The sequence below is a fragment of the Echeneis naucrates genome, chromosome 20, assembly GCF_900963305.1.
Source record: "Echeneis naucrates chromosome 20, fEcheNa1.1, whole genome shotgun sequence".
Classification (NCBI taxonomy): Eukaryota; Metazoa; Chordata; class Actinopteri; order Carangiformes; family Echeneidae; genus Echeneis; species Echeneis naucrates.
This window is the reverse complement of record NC_042530.1, coordinates 7,663,717-7,679,446: the sequence shown is the minus strand read 5'-3', so window position 1 is coordinate 7,679,446 and position 15,730 is coordinate 7,663,717. Positions and strand designations below refer to the sequence as shown.

Here is a 15,730-nt window from a genome sequence, read left to right as displayed (position 1 = left end):
GATCGATGCCCCTTTCTGTCTGCTGAAGGTTATACTTTCTGTCTCATTAAGGAGTTTATGGACTGATGTTCTTATCTTTCGATATGGGTCGTCTAAAGTGTGAATAATGATGCCGGAATCTAAATGTAAATGTCCTTTTCTATGTGAGAAAAATTGCACTTCATCTGTCCCTTTGTTCTGCACTGAATTAATATTTATTGGCGACATCAGGCTCTTTGTTTGCTTGTTCTTTTTTCACATCGTCTAAATTAGATGGTGTCAGAGTGACTAAGACGAGGACAATGCTGCTATGTTTGAAGTTCATCAGATGGTAAAACAGGATCTGCATCTCATATAGCCATTATAAAAAAGCAAAATCTGTAAATTAGAGGCAATTTCTTTTATATTTTTCGAAGGGATAACTGATTTATAATGTTAAAACGGTTTGATTAATTTTTCCTCTAATTCATCCCTATTGTATGATAAATGTTCCATTGTTGCATGGACCTGTTTTTAATGTTGGTGCATTCAGCATTAAATGAGTTATTGTTCGGGTAAAGGATTCATCTGCGATAACAAATAAAAGGATGTGATCAAGTTGATGTCTCACACCACCTTTTAAATTTGGAAATAATAAAGGAGAAGAATTAATGTTGATTTAGATTTCCCACTTATCACTTCTAGGAATAATTAGGCAAACATCATATCCAAAAATGAACAAGTGTATCCAATCCTGCATCAGCGTAAACGGCCATGCTGCGTAATCTTTTTGGCCTAAGTACGCATAAGCCTGGGGTATTTTTCAGCTGCATGGCATTCCTAATTTGTTTCATAACTGCCACAACCAATAAGGCCCACTACAAAGTGATGGGGGGACATTCGAACATCTGCGAGGCTTAATATATCTGCCAAGCTTAATTTCACACTATAACTCAATAAGAGATAGGGCTCCATGGGCCAGCCCAAGCAATTCACTCTGTTTGGGGACAGATTCTTGCGAGGGCTTCCAGGCATTTTCTGGATGGTTCTCACCACTAAAATGACCCCAAGTCCCACACTCACACAGGACTTCCACCTCACTACTGCATCTTCAATTTCACACACCCCCATGAACTTTGCAGTCAAATTAAAGCGAGTTAGCTTAGCCTATCCTGAAAAAAAAAAAAGAAGCTACATTTGTATTCTGAGATTTGAGTCGTCAATATTCTTTGGACTCTTGTGTGGTTGCTTTGCAGATATTTATGCATGTGTGGCTCCCCCTGTGACAAGTGAGTTAAGATTTAATGGAAGTGCCCCACCAGGTCACCTGGAACATGCAGTGGGACTCAATTACCCAAATGGCCGGGGTGTTTCTTTCATCTGAGCATTGATCAACTGAGCTGAGTCTGCAGCCTTCCACTGGGGGTCACTGAAATAGGCCCTGAATGGAATTAGTCATGTCAAGACAGAAATATTCAAAACTAGCCCAAATACCCACAAATGCATTTCTTAATGTCAGCATTTAATAGATAACAATTCTGTTTTGTCAGAAGAAAATGTGCTCAAATCAAATCTTTTGAAACACACACACACACACACATACACTCATATGCTCAGGCCTTCAAACACAACATATCAGCTGTTAAAGTCCAAGCCTAACCCTAAATGACCTGAATATGAGACAAACAGCAGTAGGAGAGGGGAGCTTCAAGTGTGTGTGCAGATGTCTTGGCTGCTGCTTTATCTTTACATCCTATTCCCAGAGCAGACACCAGTGACAGCAATAAAAGTTTTGTTATGTCAGACAAATGTAATAAATACAATGTCTTCCAAGTGGCACAGAAAACAATTACCACTTTCCTGGTTTGGATATATCTATGGCTATATTAAACATTTTTTTCCTACTATGTTGTGTTGTATCCGTATGAATCCTTTCTGTGGGTTGTGGTCTCTGCATGTTCTCTACACAAGATTCATGACTCAATTTGTAGCTTTTTTAGATTTTCGCTTTCCTACTCCTACTCACACTGGCAGATGGGCAGGGGGACCTGTCATTCTATGCCCATATTACATCTACTGCTGTAGCACTCACATATACACACACACAAATACATTTGCACCATTACACACACATGCAAATAAAGTGCGCCCCATTGTCTGTGTAATCACTGTCTTCTTGTGTTTTGTTTGTCAGTAGCCACATGTCAAAACGAACATGAACTGACATGAATTTGATAGATAGGACATGCTTGAAAAGAGTCCAATCCAAATGAAGAAACAGCAGCAACCAGCAAAACTGGAGGACATAATAGATTTGAATATATCTGCATATTTGGGAATAGCTTCGTTTGTTTCACTTAATACAACGCCAAAGTATATGTGAAACTCTTTAAGTAGTGAGACCTTGAAAAAGAATCTTTGCAACATATAGGGCCGAAACAATCATTTATCTTTACATGAAGATAATGTATCATCAACCTTATGCTATTTTTAAAAATACTTTTTATTCTTTACCCTTGAGAGTAAGAAGTTTCACAATAACTTCATACTTGAGGTGAGCCGATGTCCTGAAGGTTCTCCTGGACACCTGCTACCGTGAATATAAAGTAGCACCTGCTCATGTCTGGCTTTCAGCCCTGACAGGTCCTGGTTTTTATAGTTCCACCTGGCCTAAGTGTACCTTGACTGGGTCAAACAGGGCAGAGCAGGATCCCTGTCCCCCCCCCACCCCACCCAAACCTGCCACTGTCTGACCCTCCCCCCAAACAACTGGCTGAAGGAAGGGACAGGTGCTCTCAAACGGCCCTGCAGAGGCCCAAGCTCCTCTGAGGGTATAAGGATTTCAGCTATGTCTCCAATAGACTCCAGTGAGCACACATCGGCACCAAATATAGCCCAATTAACGTCATGTCCACAGGCCCCGCCCAGCTAACGCTTGCTGCTCCCCCTACAGGACACCGTGTGTGAACCACTCATAAAGGTCAAGGTGCTGTTCCCTGCGACCCTCTCCTCCCTTTTGAAATGTACGCTCCCAATCTGGGTGATTACCTGCTATGACTCTGAAACACCAATTACAAACAACAAGTAGTTTGGACCCCTGGCTGTTACTGTAGAGGACTTATTCAAAGTTGAGAGAATGGATAAGTGAGAATATTTCTGCTATAGAACTCGACAAGGAGGAAGAAGGGCAGATTAGTTTGGGAAAGTCTCACAAATTCCTTTAATGCACATCCGTGGACTGAACAAAATTTTCAGACTGGAATGTTATGACAGATAAGATTATTAACAAAGAACCAATTGTTTCTACACTGACTTCACTGACTTTTTTTTTTTTTTTTCACAGTACAAAGTGCATTTTGCTCCACCAGTAGTCTTACCACCAGCATATAGCAAATAGAGGAAATTGTTTACACTCAAACTTGATATAACCTGCCACACAGCTGGCCATGGACCAACAACAAACACAGAACTAGTTTCTCGGAAGGAGCTCTTACTTTATAAACAAGGAAAATTTAAATTAGATCGCATAAAAAAAGTTTTTTACTTAAAATAAAAATCAAAGTCTGGAATTTATTATGTGAAATGGATCTGGTTTTTGCAGGTGCCTGTCTGGCTTACATAGGCTTACCGGACATATGCTTACATAACTGGGCGTTCGAACACTGCGGATCAGATATCCCCCCACATTGCACATAATTATGACATCATCCACTCTTCCATTCATGATCTGACTTAAAAGGCAAGAACGGTCGCTGAACAGACTAGGAAACCAGAGATCGACTGTCCATCCAAACATGACCACTGTTTTCCACAACACAAACAAGCTGCAGGACCTCTCTGGCCAGGCCGGCCATTTCTGCGGCTTAGCGCAGGGACATGCTTGAATGGATCCCATTGTCAATCTATTTGTCACCCACTATTTCGTGGTGGCCTTTGGCAAGGGCCCAAGGTCGGCTAGCTCATAGGCCTAAATATATGACATCCATTGGAGGAGTGGGCCAGGCAGGTATAGCTCTTACACTGCAAATAAAAATAAACAAACAGGTACGACCAAACACTTCAGGCATCATTCTTGAACGTCAATTGTTCAAAGACAGTTTGTGACAAATTCAAACCTTGAACCAAATACTGTGGATAAATGCTTCAATGAGTTTTAACAGATAATAGTCCCAGAATCCAAAGACTGAATCAAAGCAGAATCACAAATGTTCACAGGTCATGGGAGGACGCAGGCCTCTGTGTACTATACTGTACTATACTGCACAAAATAGAGCTCACACTTATTGCAGTATTGCGTCTCCAGCAATTCCTTGTGAAACTCAGCTTACCTAGTAAATGCACTAAACAGAGTAGAGTTGACAGGCTGTGCTATGAGCTGCAGTATAAATTGACAGAGTGCCTGTTAAACCTTCAAGCAGTCCAATGATGAAAACTGCTTGGTATTAGGAGAAGGAGCCCTTCATAAGTTTTCTTTCATCATCACTCATACACCTGTAAGACATATATATACCCGGCTTAAGAACAAGTTATGTGATCTGACATGATCTTAAAAAAAAAAAGAAAAAAGAAAAGGGAAACTTCATGCTTTCACTTTTTTGGCAGATTTTAAGGCATCAAATTTTAGAAAGAATTTCAGAGCTATTACAACAGCTCTTTGAGAGCAAAGACTAGGCTTCTATCCAGAATACAGTAGTCTGTTTCAAGCAGGCTGTGCTTTGTCTCAGCACGACACAGTCCTCCATTGTGGTGTTAGAAATCATCCTCAATACCTCTAGTCTTCGATTACAGTGCTGGAACACCAAACCGCTACACCCAGAACAAGCTCATTACTGACCCTGACACAGCTCATGTAAACTCTAAACTCTAAAGCTGTGAAAACAACATTATTCATGCAAAATACCCAACAGAAGCAACTATATATAAAACCATGGTTTCAATGGACCAGTGATGATTAGTTACTCATAAATTTAAGGTAAGGACAGATTTTTCAGCTTTTTGCTGGATATGTGTAGTATTGTCTGGGGTGAACCAGCTGCGTGTTGAATGTCCCTGCAACAGCATTAGAAATGACGGGGATGTCTAGACTGTCTGAAAACCACATTGAAAACTATGCTTGCATGCATAGTTAGTCAAACATTCATACAAATTTAGCCACTTGAAATAGTCAAAGTATTGTATTTCACCTAGTGCAGTGAACACATCTGACCCTCTCAGCCCTCCTGTGCATCTGCAGTCTAAGTTACTTTGGACAGTGGTAAAGTATCAATATCGACTAACGTTTCAGAAACTTGCTGAGCACTTACCCTGAGGCTTAGTGGCGTCTGTGCATGGCCACTACAGGACTACGCTTTACAAAACAGAGACATGTATTGTGTATAGACGCTTGTCCTTAAAGGTTACCTGGTTGGTAGAAGTTGGGGGAAAGCTCCCTGGCAACTGACCGGGCAATTTCAGAGTCTTGCACAGCAGAGATAGCAGCCTGGTCTGCAGCCTCACTTTTTGTTCTGGCATGGGCGGTTCTGTAGGAACACAAACAGACAAGGTTTAAGTTACATAGTGGTAAAAGTAAAAAGAAGAAGGAACACGTGTTGGGCAAAAGAAGTGATAATTACAAAGAAGCAAACGTTGTGACATTATAATAACATGATAAAAGTTATTTGTTACTATGACACTTTCCTTCATCATCAGGGTTGACAAGACAGCTTTCTTTTTTCTCTTTCTTGCTCCCTCCCCATCTTTGAGCTGTATCACTCAGCCTGTTCCTCTTGGGGATAATACAACACCTCCCCTTGTGCTTATGTGAAATCCAAATCCTATTTTTTTCCAAATGTAGCAGGCCTGCATTCAAGTAAGACCTTAATCCAGTCTGAAGCACACTGCACTGCTGCAGGACCACAAAGGAGCAATACCTCAAGGGTGCATAACAGACACACATATCATCATATCAAACAACCCTTCTTTTCCACATCTAAAATTGTAGAAACCTTAAGATTTTTCAGGGCCTATGGGAAATATTTGCTTTCCAGCTCAATGTGCATCCATCTAACAAAAACAAACAAAAAACCCAACAACACAGCTACCAAACACCACCTGACGAAAAGCATGCATCCACATGTGCTAAACTCAAAAACGAAAAGGCAGAAGAGTAATGTGTTTTGGGATCAATGTAAGCTTAGCATTAGCTAAGAGGTATTACAGGCGCGTACCGTGGTGAGATAGACAGAGGCTGGGGGGTGACCTGCTTAACAAATCCCTTGAAAACTCCACAAAGAGATACTGTATATACAAGCATACAATTTTACGCACGGAACCACAATATTACTGACACCTGTGATGAGAAGGGCAGAGTTTGCTTTAGAGAGGGAGCACGCATTTTGCTGCCATAAGGCAAAAAAGAGAGAGAGAGAAAAAAGAAAATACAACTAATCATGCAACAATATGACATGCATCAGTTAAATCTGGTGGATTAGTCGCTTATGTTTGAACAGATAGTGAGTGGAGCCCCGACAGCAAATGCAAAAACAATACAAACAGTGCAACATAAAATGCAAGCAACCAGATGGGTTAAGTATCACTGTAAGTATTGACAGCTGTGCCTCACGCCCTGCTTAACCTCACTCATCCATCTTCCTCTCCCTCGTTCTTTCACCATCTCCTCCCTCTTTCAATCAATGCTCTTGTTTTTTTTTTATTTTTTATCTTTCTTCATCTATTGATGCTGTGTCCCCCCCCCCCGACTCCTCCACTCCCTCCCTCCCTCTTGTCTTTCTGTCAGAGTGACCCAAACAGACAGATGTCTCTATTTCAGACTACTTCCCTGTCCTTGGACTCTGGGCTGTCCTGTTTCTGATGTGCCAGGACAGTAAGATATTAAAATGCATGAGGAGCCATATGCTGGCCACAGAGATGGACCACTTCCTCTCTAGAAATAAGTCCCTGCGTCCCCGTCAGACAGAGGACAAACTGAGGCTCTGTTTACGAGTGGCACATCGTCTGGAACCAGTGGCCAGCTGCAGATTTCTCGATTTAAAAACAGTAACAAACTGTTGAACACACGAAGCTTTGATTCTTGCCCTGAGTTATTTGTGACATGTAGGAATTTCACTGCTGTGGCTAAAAGCAAGTATAGCTTTACTTTCTTGAAAGCATTTTATTTTTAAAAAACTGAGAATAAAGCATTCCAGTTACATCACACCACAGACGTGCATGCTTCACAAAGCCATACATGCTACACCAAGGACATACATGCATCTATTTATGAAATGTGTGAAATGTGCTGCCGAGCGAAAGGAGGCATGAATGCGTCACAAATGTAAACAGCATGCCTGTGACATATTCTCGGGATCTTAACAGTTCCCCTTAGTTAGAGCGGGCATTAAGTCACGGGCAGCCTCAGGAAGCGATGTAGACCGTTCCCAGACAGGATGTCTGGTGGTGGGAGGTGACAGGCAGAGAGTGATGGGGGTAGAGCTGTGACAGAGCAGTGGGGCAGGAGAAAAGTGAAATGGAAGGCGAGAAAGCATTGGCATGTGGGGCAGCGAGATGAAAGGGTATGCTACTTTTTTTCCTGGCATCAAAACATCTACCATAAAGGAAACTTTTAATTTAACTAATCCACATCGTTCTCCTTTTATCTCTGTCTTAGCACCCACCAGGTCCTGAGCTGGCTCTTTAGCTGCGTAATGCTCCATTATCTTTATTATCATTCTGTCATTACTATCATTTGGAGGGAAAGAGCATACATGAATATAGCTTTTACCTGCTTTGATTTAGAAGGACTGATGCAAACAGTGAGAGTAAATCAAAGTGGCTGTAAAATCAAAATAATAAGCTGAAAGGTGATAAAACTCATTTATAGTTGAGGGACATCACACAGTTAATGCATGCTTACACTACAAAAATGTATCTAGACTATCTTTAATAAAAGATGTAGCAGTCTGTGGCGGTGGTGAATGTGATTGGTTCAAAACGTACTGGGCCACACTTTCAGTTCCAGGATCACATTCTCTTCGAGAAGGACTCAAATCTTAACCAGAGACATAAGCAAGTTCAGGCCAGATTCAAGGTAAAAAGTGGATTTGCAAGCTCACAAGTGACTTTGGAAAAGTTTCATAACTTGTCAGACAGTCTGCAGTCTTCCTTCTTGTGGTCGATCTGCCTTTGAATATAAAGCAACACCTGTTCATGTCAAGTTTTGGGCACTGCAGGCACTCTGTTCTGGTTGAGCGCTGGGGTTGGGTCCAAGCAAATCAAGGTATTTGAATCCGTAAATGCACCTGCTGGCACAAATGCAAATAACTCAAACACAAACACACACAGACAGAAAGTTTGTAGAAATTTGGAAAGAGTATAGAGGGGGACAAAAGACTTTGTAGCAATTCATTTGGACTGAAGAGATGAGATTGATGGCGGGCTGGCGAGATCCTTTGGCGGTTTCATTATTGTGACAAATGAATTGTGTGGAAAGTGTTGAGTCAATTTGGCAGCAAGTATGGTGGATGCTCTTTCTCTTCGTGGAATGTGAGACTGTGTGTGTGTGTGTGTGTGTGTGTGTGTTTGAGACAGAGGATGATGAGAAGAAAAACAAAGAGGGAAGAGCTATAGGAAAGAAAAAAGAAAAAGCAGAAAAGGTGGGAGAGGGCGAGAGAGTTGGGCAGATAGCCCCTCTGAAGACTCCTGGATATTTAGAACTGCTGAGGCACGCATCCCAGCCTCTCTAATTTTACTGAAGGGTTAAATTTCAAACCCCAGCTCCCATGAGGCACGGTGCATCCTCCTTTAAAGTTTGTCATGCCTCGGACTCCTCCAGGATACAGTACGTGCATATCTGTGGTGCATGTGTTTTTATGTGTGTGTGTGTGTGTGTGTGATTGTGTGTTGTGTATTTGTGCAAATCCCCCCTAGTCAAGCTTCAGTCTATCACTCCCCAGGCTATGGCCTATTTGACAAATCTCTCCTCACATATGCTGACACAGTTCTGCACCCCCGCCTTTGCGTACTGGCCCTTTCTACCCTTCTGTGCCTCTTCTAACACGACCCCCCCTTCGCTTGTCCTCATCTTCCTTCCTCCATCACACTGATTTATTTCCCCTCCCCCTTGTTCCAAGCTTGGTCACTGGAAGGATGACTGGCATTGTATATAAAAAGGTAAAAGATGAGTCTTGACCTTATCATCAGCACTAAAATCTGCCTCTAAAACTCCGTCTTTAATCATCCAGACTGAGCACTAGTACTCTACAGCAAGTCATATTTCAAGAACAGTCCATTTGGACAGTGATACTCCCGCTCTGAGAGCACAGATCTGCTTCGTTATGGGATATTATTCATCGACAGAAATTACTACTCTGTATCTTGCCCAGACAGTCCCCAGGTCCAAAGCAGCAGCACAGAAAGTCTGCACAAATTAGCACTTAGGACTTAGCTTGCCCTGCTCATATCACCTATATTCATACAGGCCTGCTATTGAATTCCCGCCTGGTGCTAATTCAGGATTACTGAAGCATGACTAACACCATTAGTGGTTAGCTAAAACCAACTCTGAAATTATTCAGGAATAATTCCAGGGCTGAGGTCTGGACTCACATTACCAGGGGCTACAGCGGCGGGGTACAATGGCTATAGTAAATGAGGCTTAAGTAGGAGACAGAGCGGCTGTTTTATGAGATAAGCCAACTTCATCCTGAAGGGAGAGCTATGGCACTGTATAATGAGAATATCAGGGCATGGTCATGTTAAACAGATGCAGTGTACTTGAAGACATTTACATCAATGTTGTTTGGCAAGATGGGGCTCGAGGCTCATCCCGTCTTTCTTCCTCTTCTGGCCTTGCTTTCGGTAAAAGTAAATATATGAAATGTAGAAAAAGCAGCTCCTTGTCTCAATTAGGATAAGTGAATTTACTAGTCTTATTCCTGGCTGAGAGAAATGATAAGCCATCTGAATAAGGACCCTCACTGGTTTCACCACTGAGTCTATAAATAACTTAACTTGGAAAATACAAATACACAGAGCACTGCAGCAGCGTAAAACATTTCCATTGGTTGCACCAGTGCGCCTGACATTTAGCAGGCCTGTCCTTCTGTGTGTACATGTGCAGCTTTATCATTTTCCCACTTGCATTCTGTAAAGACCCTCCTCCACTCTGCCTCTGACTGGTGGTGCCCCTGATTTCCTAATACACGAGAAATCACATAAGGCAGGTGAGTATGTGTGTCCCGTGCACGTTCACAACCTTAAAACATGCTGATAGTATAAATGAAGAGAACTCATGATTTTTTTTTTTTCTTTTTTTTGTGATCATCTGTTGCCAACCCTAAAAAGGGTGTTTTGGTTTCCCCCCTCTTTGGCTAAACTATGCTTCACAATCAACGCACAGACCAGTGAGTTATTATTTGTCCTAAAATAATGCATTTGGCTGTAGAGACAGATTGAAAACCTGCTTCCGAACAGGCACATTTCTAGGAAGAACAATGAGTAGAATCAGTTTTGATTAAATAAAAAAGAAAAAAATAAAAACAAAAAAAATCTCTCGACTCTACTTAAATTTCAGCTGTGGATTACAAACAGACCTAATCTCCCACCGGTGTTCTCTGCTCTGGAGCTCTGCACTGCACTCTCAGACCGCACCTGGCCTTCATCCACACACACACACACACACACACACACACACACACACACACACACACACACACATCACCACAGGTACGGCTTTGGGTATGTTTTGTGGAGCATTTTTCAAGTTCTCTTATGTTGAAGGTCTGATACGTTCTCCTTGACTGCTGATGCCAGTCCTCGTGGACACACTGAGAGAGCGACACACAATCCCTCGCTGAGATGATCCCTCTGGTTCTGGTGAAGGGCAGTGGCAGGGATTCAGACCTCAGCTCTGCGCTGTGTGTCAACACTGCTGGTGAAACATGGTCACAGCTGATACAGCTAATGGCCTGGGGGTGGGGGGCTGAGGATGATATAATTTTACTGTTGCATAAATTTCTGATGAGGAAACAATAGCAGCAACAACAATAGCAACTATAAACGCAGATGCACCTGTCTGCGACAGCAACAAGGACCTCACATTTACCGTTCTTGAAGCCTTGAAATTACTGAACACAATCTAAAACTTTTTAGCCAAAACAGTCTCTGAATACAATTATTTGATGGAGTTAGACACAGCCAAGTATAAAGATTTTAATAAAGGAAAAAGAAAACACTGGACATTGTACCAGGCAACACGGTTGCATAGTGGTTAGCGTTGTTGCCCCACAATAAGAAGGTCACAGGTTCGATTCCTGGCCTGGGGAATTAGCATGTTCTCCCCGTGTCTGTGTGGTTTTCCTCACAGGCACGAGGTTAACTGGTTAACTGGTGACTCTAATTTGTCCAAGTGGTTGTTGGTATCTGCGTGTTGGTCCTGTGATGGACTGGCGACCTGTCCAGGGAGACCCCACCCTCGCCCAGTGTGAGCTGGGACTGGCTCCAGCACCCCCTGTGACCCGGAAATGGATAAGCAGATGAAGAACAATGAATTGTGTACATTGTGGCATTGGCAGTGCATTGGATGAGAGTCAAAAAATAATCCCAGACCAGAATTATTCAATTTGAATTAATATCAAACAGAAAAGAATATTTCTTGCCCTTGTTGTTTGCTTATTAAATTCCTGTTAATGGACAGTCTACGTAACAAACACTAAAATGAAATTAGGGAAAAAGAGTGAAAATGATGACTCTAAACTGAATTCCCTGAAGTGCTGCAGAAGCACACTCCTGCATCTCCAGTTTTGTCACTGTTTGAAGTATCTATCTGTTATCAGACTCACAAGCAGCCGTTACCAAGGGAACCAAGGAGTTGACAAATTCAGCAACCTAACCTGGGGTAGTACCTCATCACACATCGAATGCTCAAATACCGTGTCCACACACATACACAAGCAAGCAAATGCTCCTTTCAAAAATTAACTACCTCTCATGCAAATGTTCACACACACAAATCAGCTCTGACACTTGGAAAGGGCCATTACTGAGACATGCCATCATGAAGCAAAGCTTACTGGGAATGAGGGCATCAGTGTTGATTATTACAACTCCCTCCTCAGTGGTCTTGCACACTAAGCCCTCCAGAAATTTCAACGGGTCCAGAATAGTGTTGCCTGTATCACCTCCAGAAGCTTTAAATCATCAGCCCTGTTCTTCAGCGGCTCCACTGGCTGCTCATACGTTCCCACGCTGATTTTAAGATTCAGCTTCTCACCTTTAAAGCTATCCACAGCCTTGCTCTTTCATACTCCCTCCTGCACGCTCAGATCCTCCTCCTCCTCACTTCACCTCACTGTTCCTCCTGCCCGTCTGTCTTCCTTTGGACCTGGAAGCTTCAGCTGCTCTGTCCCGCCCACCACACCTTCCAAATATAGACTCATTTTCTACCTTTAAATCAGCAGTTCAAACTCATCTTGTTAAACTAACATATTCTGTTGTAATAGTTTATAAAAAAAAAAAAACTTTAATTTAGCTTTTTGTTTGTTTTTAGTTGTGAACTGTCAGTGAGTGCTTTGAAATGCACTTACTAAATAAAATTTATGACTATTTTTATTGATTAAAGACAACCGTAAACTATCAGTGCCTCTTCACTGTGCTACTTTATAAAAGACAATCAACAAATGGCTGACATGATGATGATGTCTGTGAGGCAGTAACCATGGTAACCATTGGAGACACTCAAGCAAGCTGTCCAACCAGGCATCTGGCCTGTTTTAATACATTTGCAAATGAATAAACCCACACTACAGCCTACTGTATGGGTGTAATCTTGAGCGCTTACACTCACATGCAACCTCTCATGGACACACAAACACACTCAAAGCCACTCCATGGTGTGCCTCATTTAACATCCAAAGCTGAACCTGTGCGAGTAAAGGTCACATTGCCTGGCAACCACTTGAGCTTAAGGAACTGTTTTAATTATGGTGTGTACTCTCTCCTCCAATCTCCTGCCACTGTTCACCCCACTGTCTGCATGCATGCACGCGCTCCCACTCTCTCTCTCATCATACACACAAAACACAGGCATCAATTTCCTCTTCAGTGCAAAGCCCAAAGAAGCATTAGTATTTGGTTACATCTGCCCACTGCTGAGAAGTTGTGATGAAATCTTTGCGCCTTACATCTTTTATGACTATTTCATTGACTACTGAGAAAAATCCCCAAGCATTACAGTTTAGAAATCATATCATATCATAAAAAGCATCCATAAAGCATCAACTCTAAGTTTGAGTGGATCAAATTGTCCATCATTGTGATAATAAAAGAAAAGTGAACAGTGATGATGAAAATATCCTCACTGCATGGGCATGCTCTCAGTTTTCAACATAGGCCCCAATAAAAACAAATATCCAGACAATGCCTGATGAACACGGCCACACATACAGTACCGTATCTGCATGTGATTGCAAGAGTAGTTGCATGTGTCATGAAGGGATTTTCTGTGGAAAAGCAATACTCTGAATCAACAAAAGAAGTGATAATAATCCAATCCGTGAACATCTGGAGTCAGAGCGGCCTAGCTAGCCAATCAGAGTGGCTGAACAGATTTAGTGGGGCACATTTAGAATTCAGAGGCTAAAGACAAACTGCTGCGACAGCAGGTACGAAAAAACAACAACAACAACAGCAAAAAAGAAAGAAACAGACAGATTTTAGGAGACTTGAGTCAACACTAACTAAAATGACAGCTTTAATGTTGCTTATGTCTCAGATATGCAGAAGCCCATTACTGCATGTGCAGGTAACTAAAATAAGAGACAAATTATTTCTCAAAGAAGTGAATGCAAAAAAAAAAAATACATACATACAAATATATACTTCATTTTTACTTCCTCAGTTCGTATTTAAAGTTGCTGTGTGAGCTGTAGAAGACCGCCTGCTGTGGGTACTATTTTCAGGACTTCACAGGTTTGTTTCCTACCAGTGATGACACCTCTGGAGCAAGTCAACAGTTAAATTATTGGCTCCAAACAATGCACAGGTTACCACATGTAAGATTGTATCAACAGTTACTCAGGATGGCATCTTGATGTTGAACTATGGTACATTTATATCTCATATCTTTTTTTTGGTTCACAATGCAATGACCTCTGTCTGGATTCACCTCATAGCCTGATGTCACTCATGTGTTTGAGAATTGACATTAATGATGATGTAAACAGGTGCGGGTGAAGGGACTACTCCACTGCACATTGACTTCGGAAATCTTTATGCAATATCTCGCCACGTCATAAGGGAAATTCCCAGGAGGATAGCAAGCACACGTGAGCACACAGAGCGGGAAATCCTGGGGCATGCTTAATGAGCTGAAACAAAGTTTGCCTAAACTTGTTATTTCTGTCTTGATCAAAGTATTATGCAATATTCATCTACAGTTAACACAGAGACATGAAGCTACACAAAGAAGGATTTGCTTTTTAATAATAAAAGCAATTCTGTGTTGTTGAAAATTCATAATAAGCAAAGCCAAGGAGAAGTTGAAGAGGAAGCGTACAAGTGGGGAGAACCAGCTGAAGAAGTGTTTTAAATATTTAATGACTGCGGGTGAACCACTACATGATCTAACCTCTTTATAACAGCTTTGGACTCCACATGACTCCTCTCTCTGCCCACCCGCCTGCTTGACTCATCCCGGTCTTTCTTGAGAAGCCTCAGCTCAGAAATATGTGCCATTCTCAGAAGGATTACAAACCACAGCACCACGGTGTAACGGCATGTCGGCGAAACCCAATCTTATCGCCACTGCTGTTGACTCATCGTGGTGCTTCACTCACACAGACGCACAGCGATTTAACACAGGCCACCGCCATCCTCCAGAACAAAGCTTTCACACAGCGAACCTGTGTTGTGAGCTAATTTACCTATACAGGAAAAAAATTCTGCATCCCCTTCTCTTTTAAAAATTCTCTTCATGTTGCCAAGAAGAAGTGCAAACTTCTGTTTCTGGACGTTGGACTGAAGATGGATTTTTGCCAAACATTTCTTCCCTCCTCTCACCTTCCTACTGCCTCCCTCCAGGAAGATGAAGGAATTTAAAGAAATATGGCTTCTAAATTTCAACTTTTTTTTTTTTTAGGTTCACTGGGATCGTGTATCAAAAGCAACAAATACATCCTAATTTTATCATTTATTTATCCTCACTGATTTGAACTGCCTGTACAGGGACATTTATATATTTTGAATATTAACACAGCGAGCCACTTATTTTCTTGTGTAGGCGTTCTTGCTTTCTTTTGACTAAAATGCTGCTATCTTGTATATATTATTCTTTATATTACAAGGTCAAAGCTCTCTTTTTATTTTGAGGTGAATGTTTTTACAGGTAGGACTCTGCCTTGATTCCTGGCCATAATTTATTGAGCCTATATTATAACCTTGAATAGGTTAATAGCACATTATATCTCATCATGCTGTTGATCTCCAAATCTATTGTGTTGATTCTGTCGAAATGATTCGGAGCAAGAGTTTACAGTCGGGTTTTAATCTCCTCTGTGTAAGCATGCTAACATTTGTTAACTGGCATTTTAGACAAAGTACAGCTGAGACTGCCGGTGGTGTTAGATTGACCATCCTAAGAACTGCTACATGGCCGAAACCTTAGAAAGTTATTCTGAAATATGTTGCTCACATTTGCTGGTAAATAAAATCCATCAATAACAACACACACACACACATATATATATATATATATATATATCAGAAAAACTCTTACAATTATTGAGTTGGGTCCGAGTTG

General features: G+C 41.6%; 1 protein-coding gene across 5 annotated transcripts in view; it reads right to left on the bottom strand.

Moving 5' to 3' along the window:
* Positions 1-15,730, bottom strand: part of jph1a (junctophilin 1a) — a 44,098-nt gene that overhangs the window by 2,164 nt on the left and 26,204 nt on the right. For all 5 annotated transcript variants that reach the window (XM_029528852.1, XM_029528853.1, XM_029528854.1 and 2 more), the window contains one exon: positions 5,359-5,477. In XM_029528852.1, the coding sequence (XP_029384712.1) occupies positions 5,359-5,477 (119 nt within the window). The remainder of the gene's footprint in view (positions 1-5,358; positions 5,478-15,730) is intronic.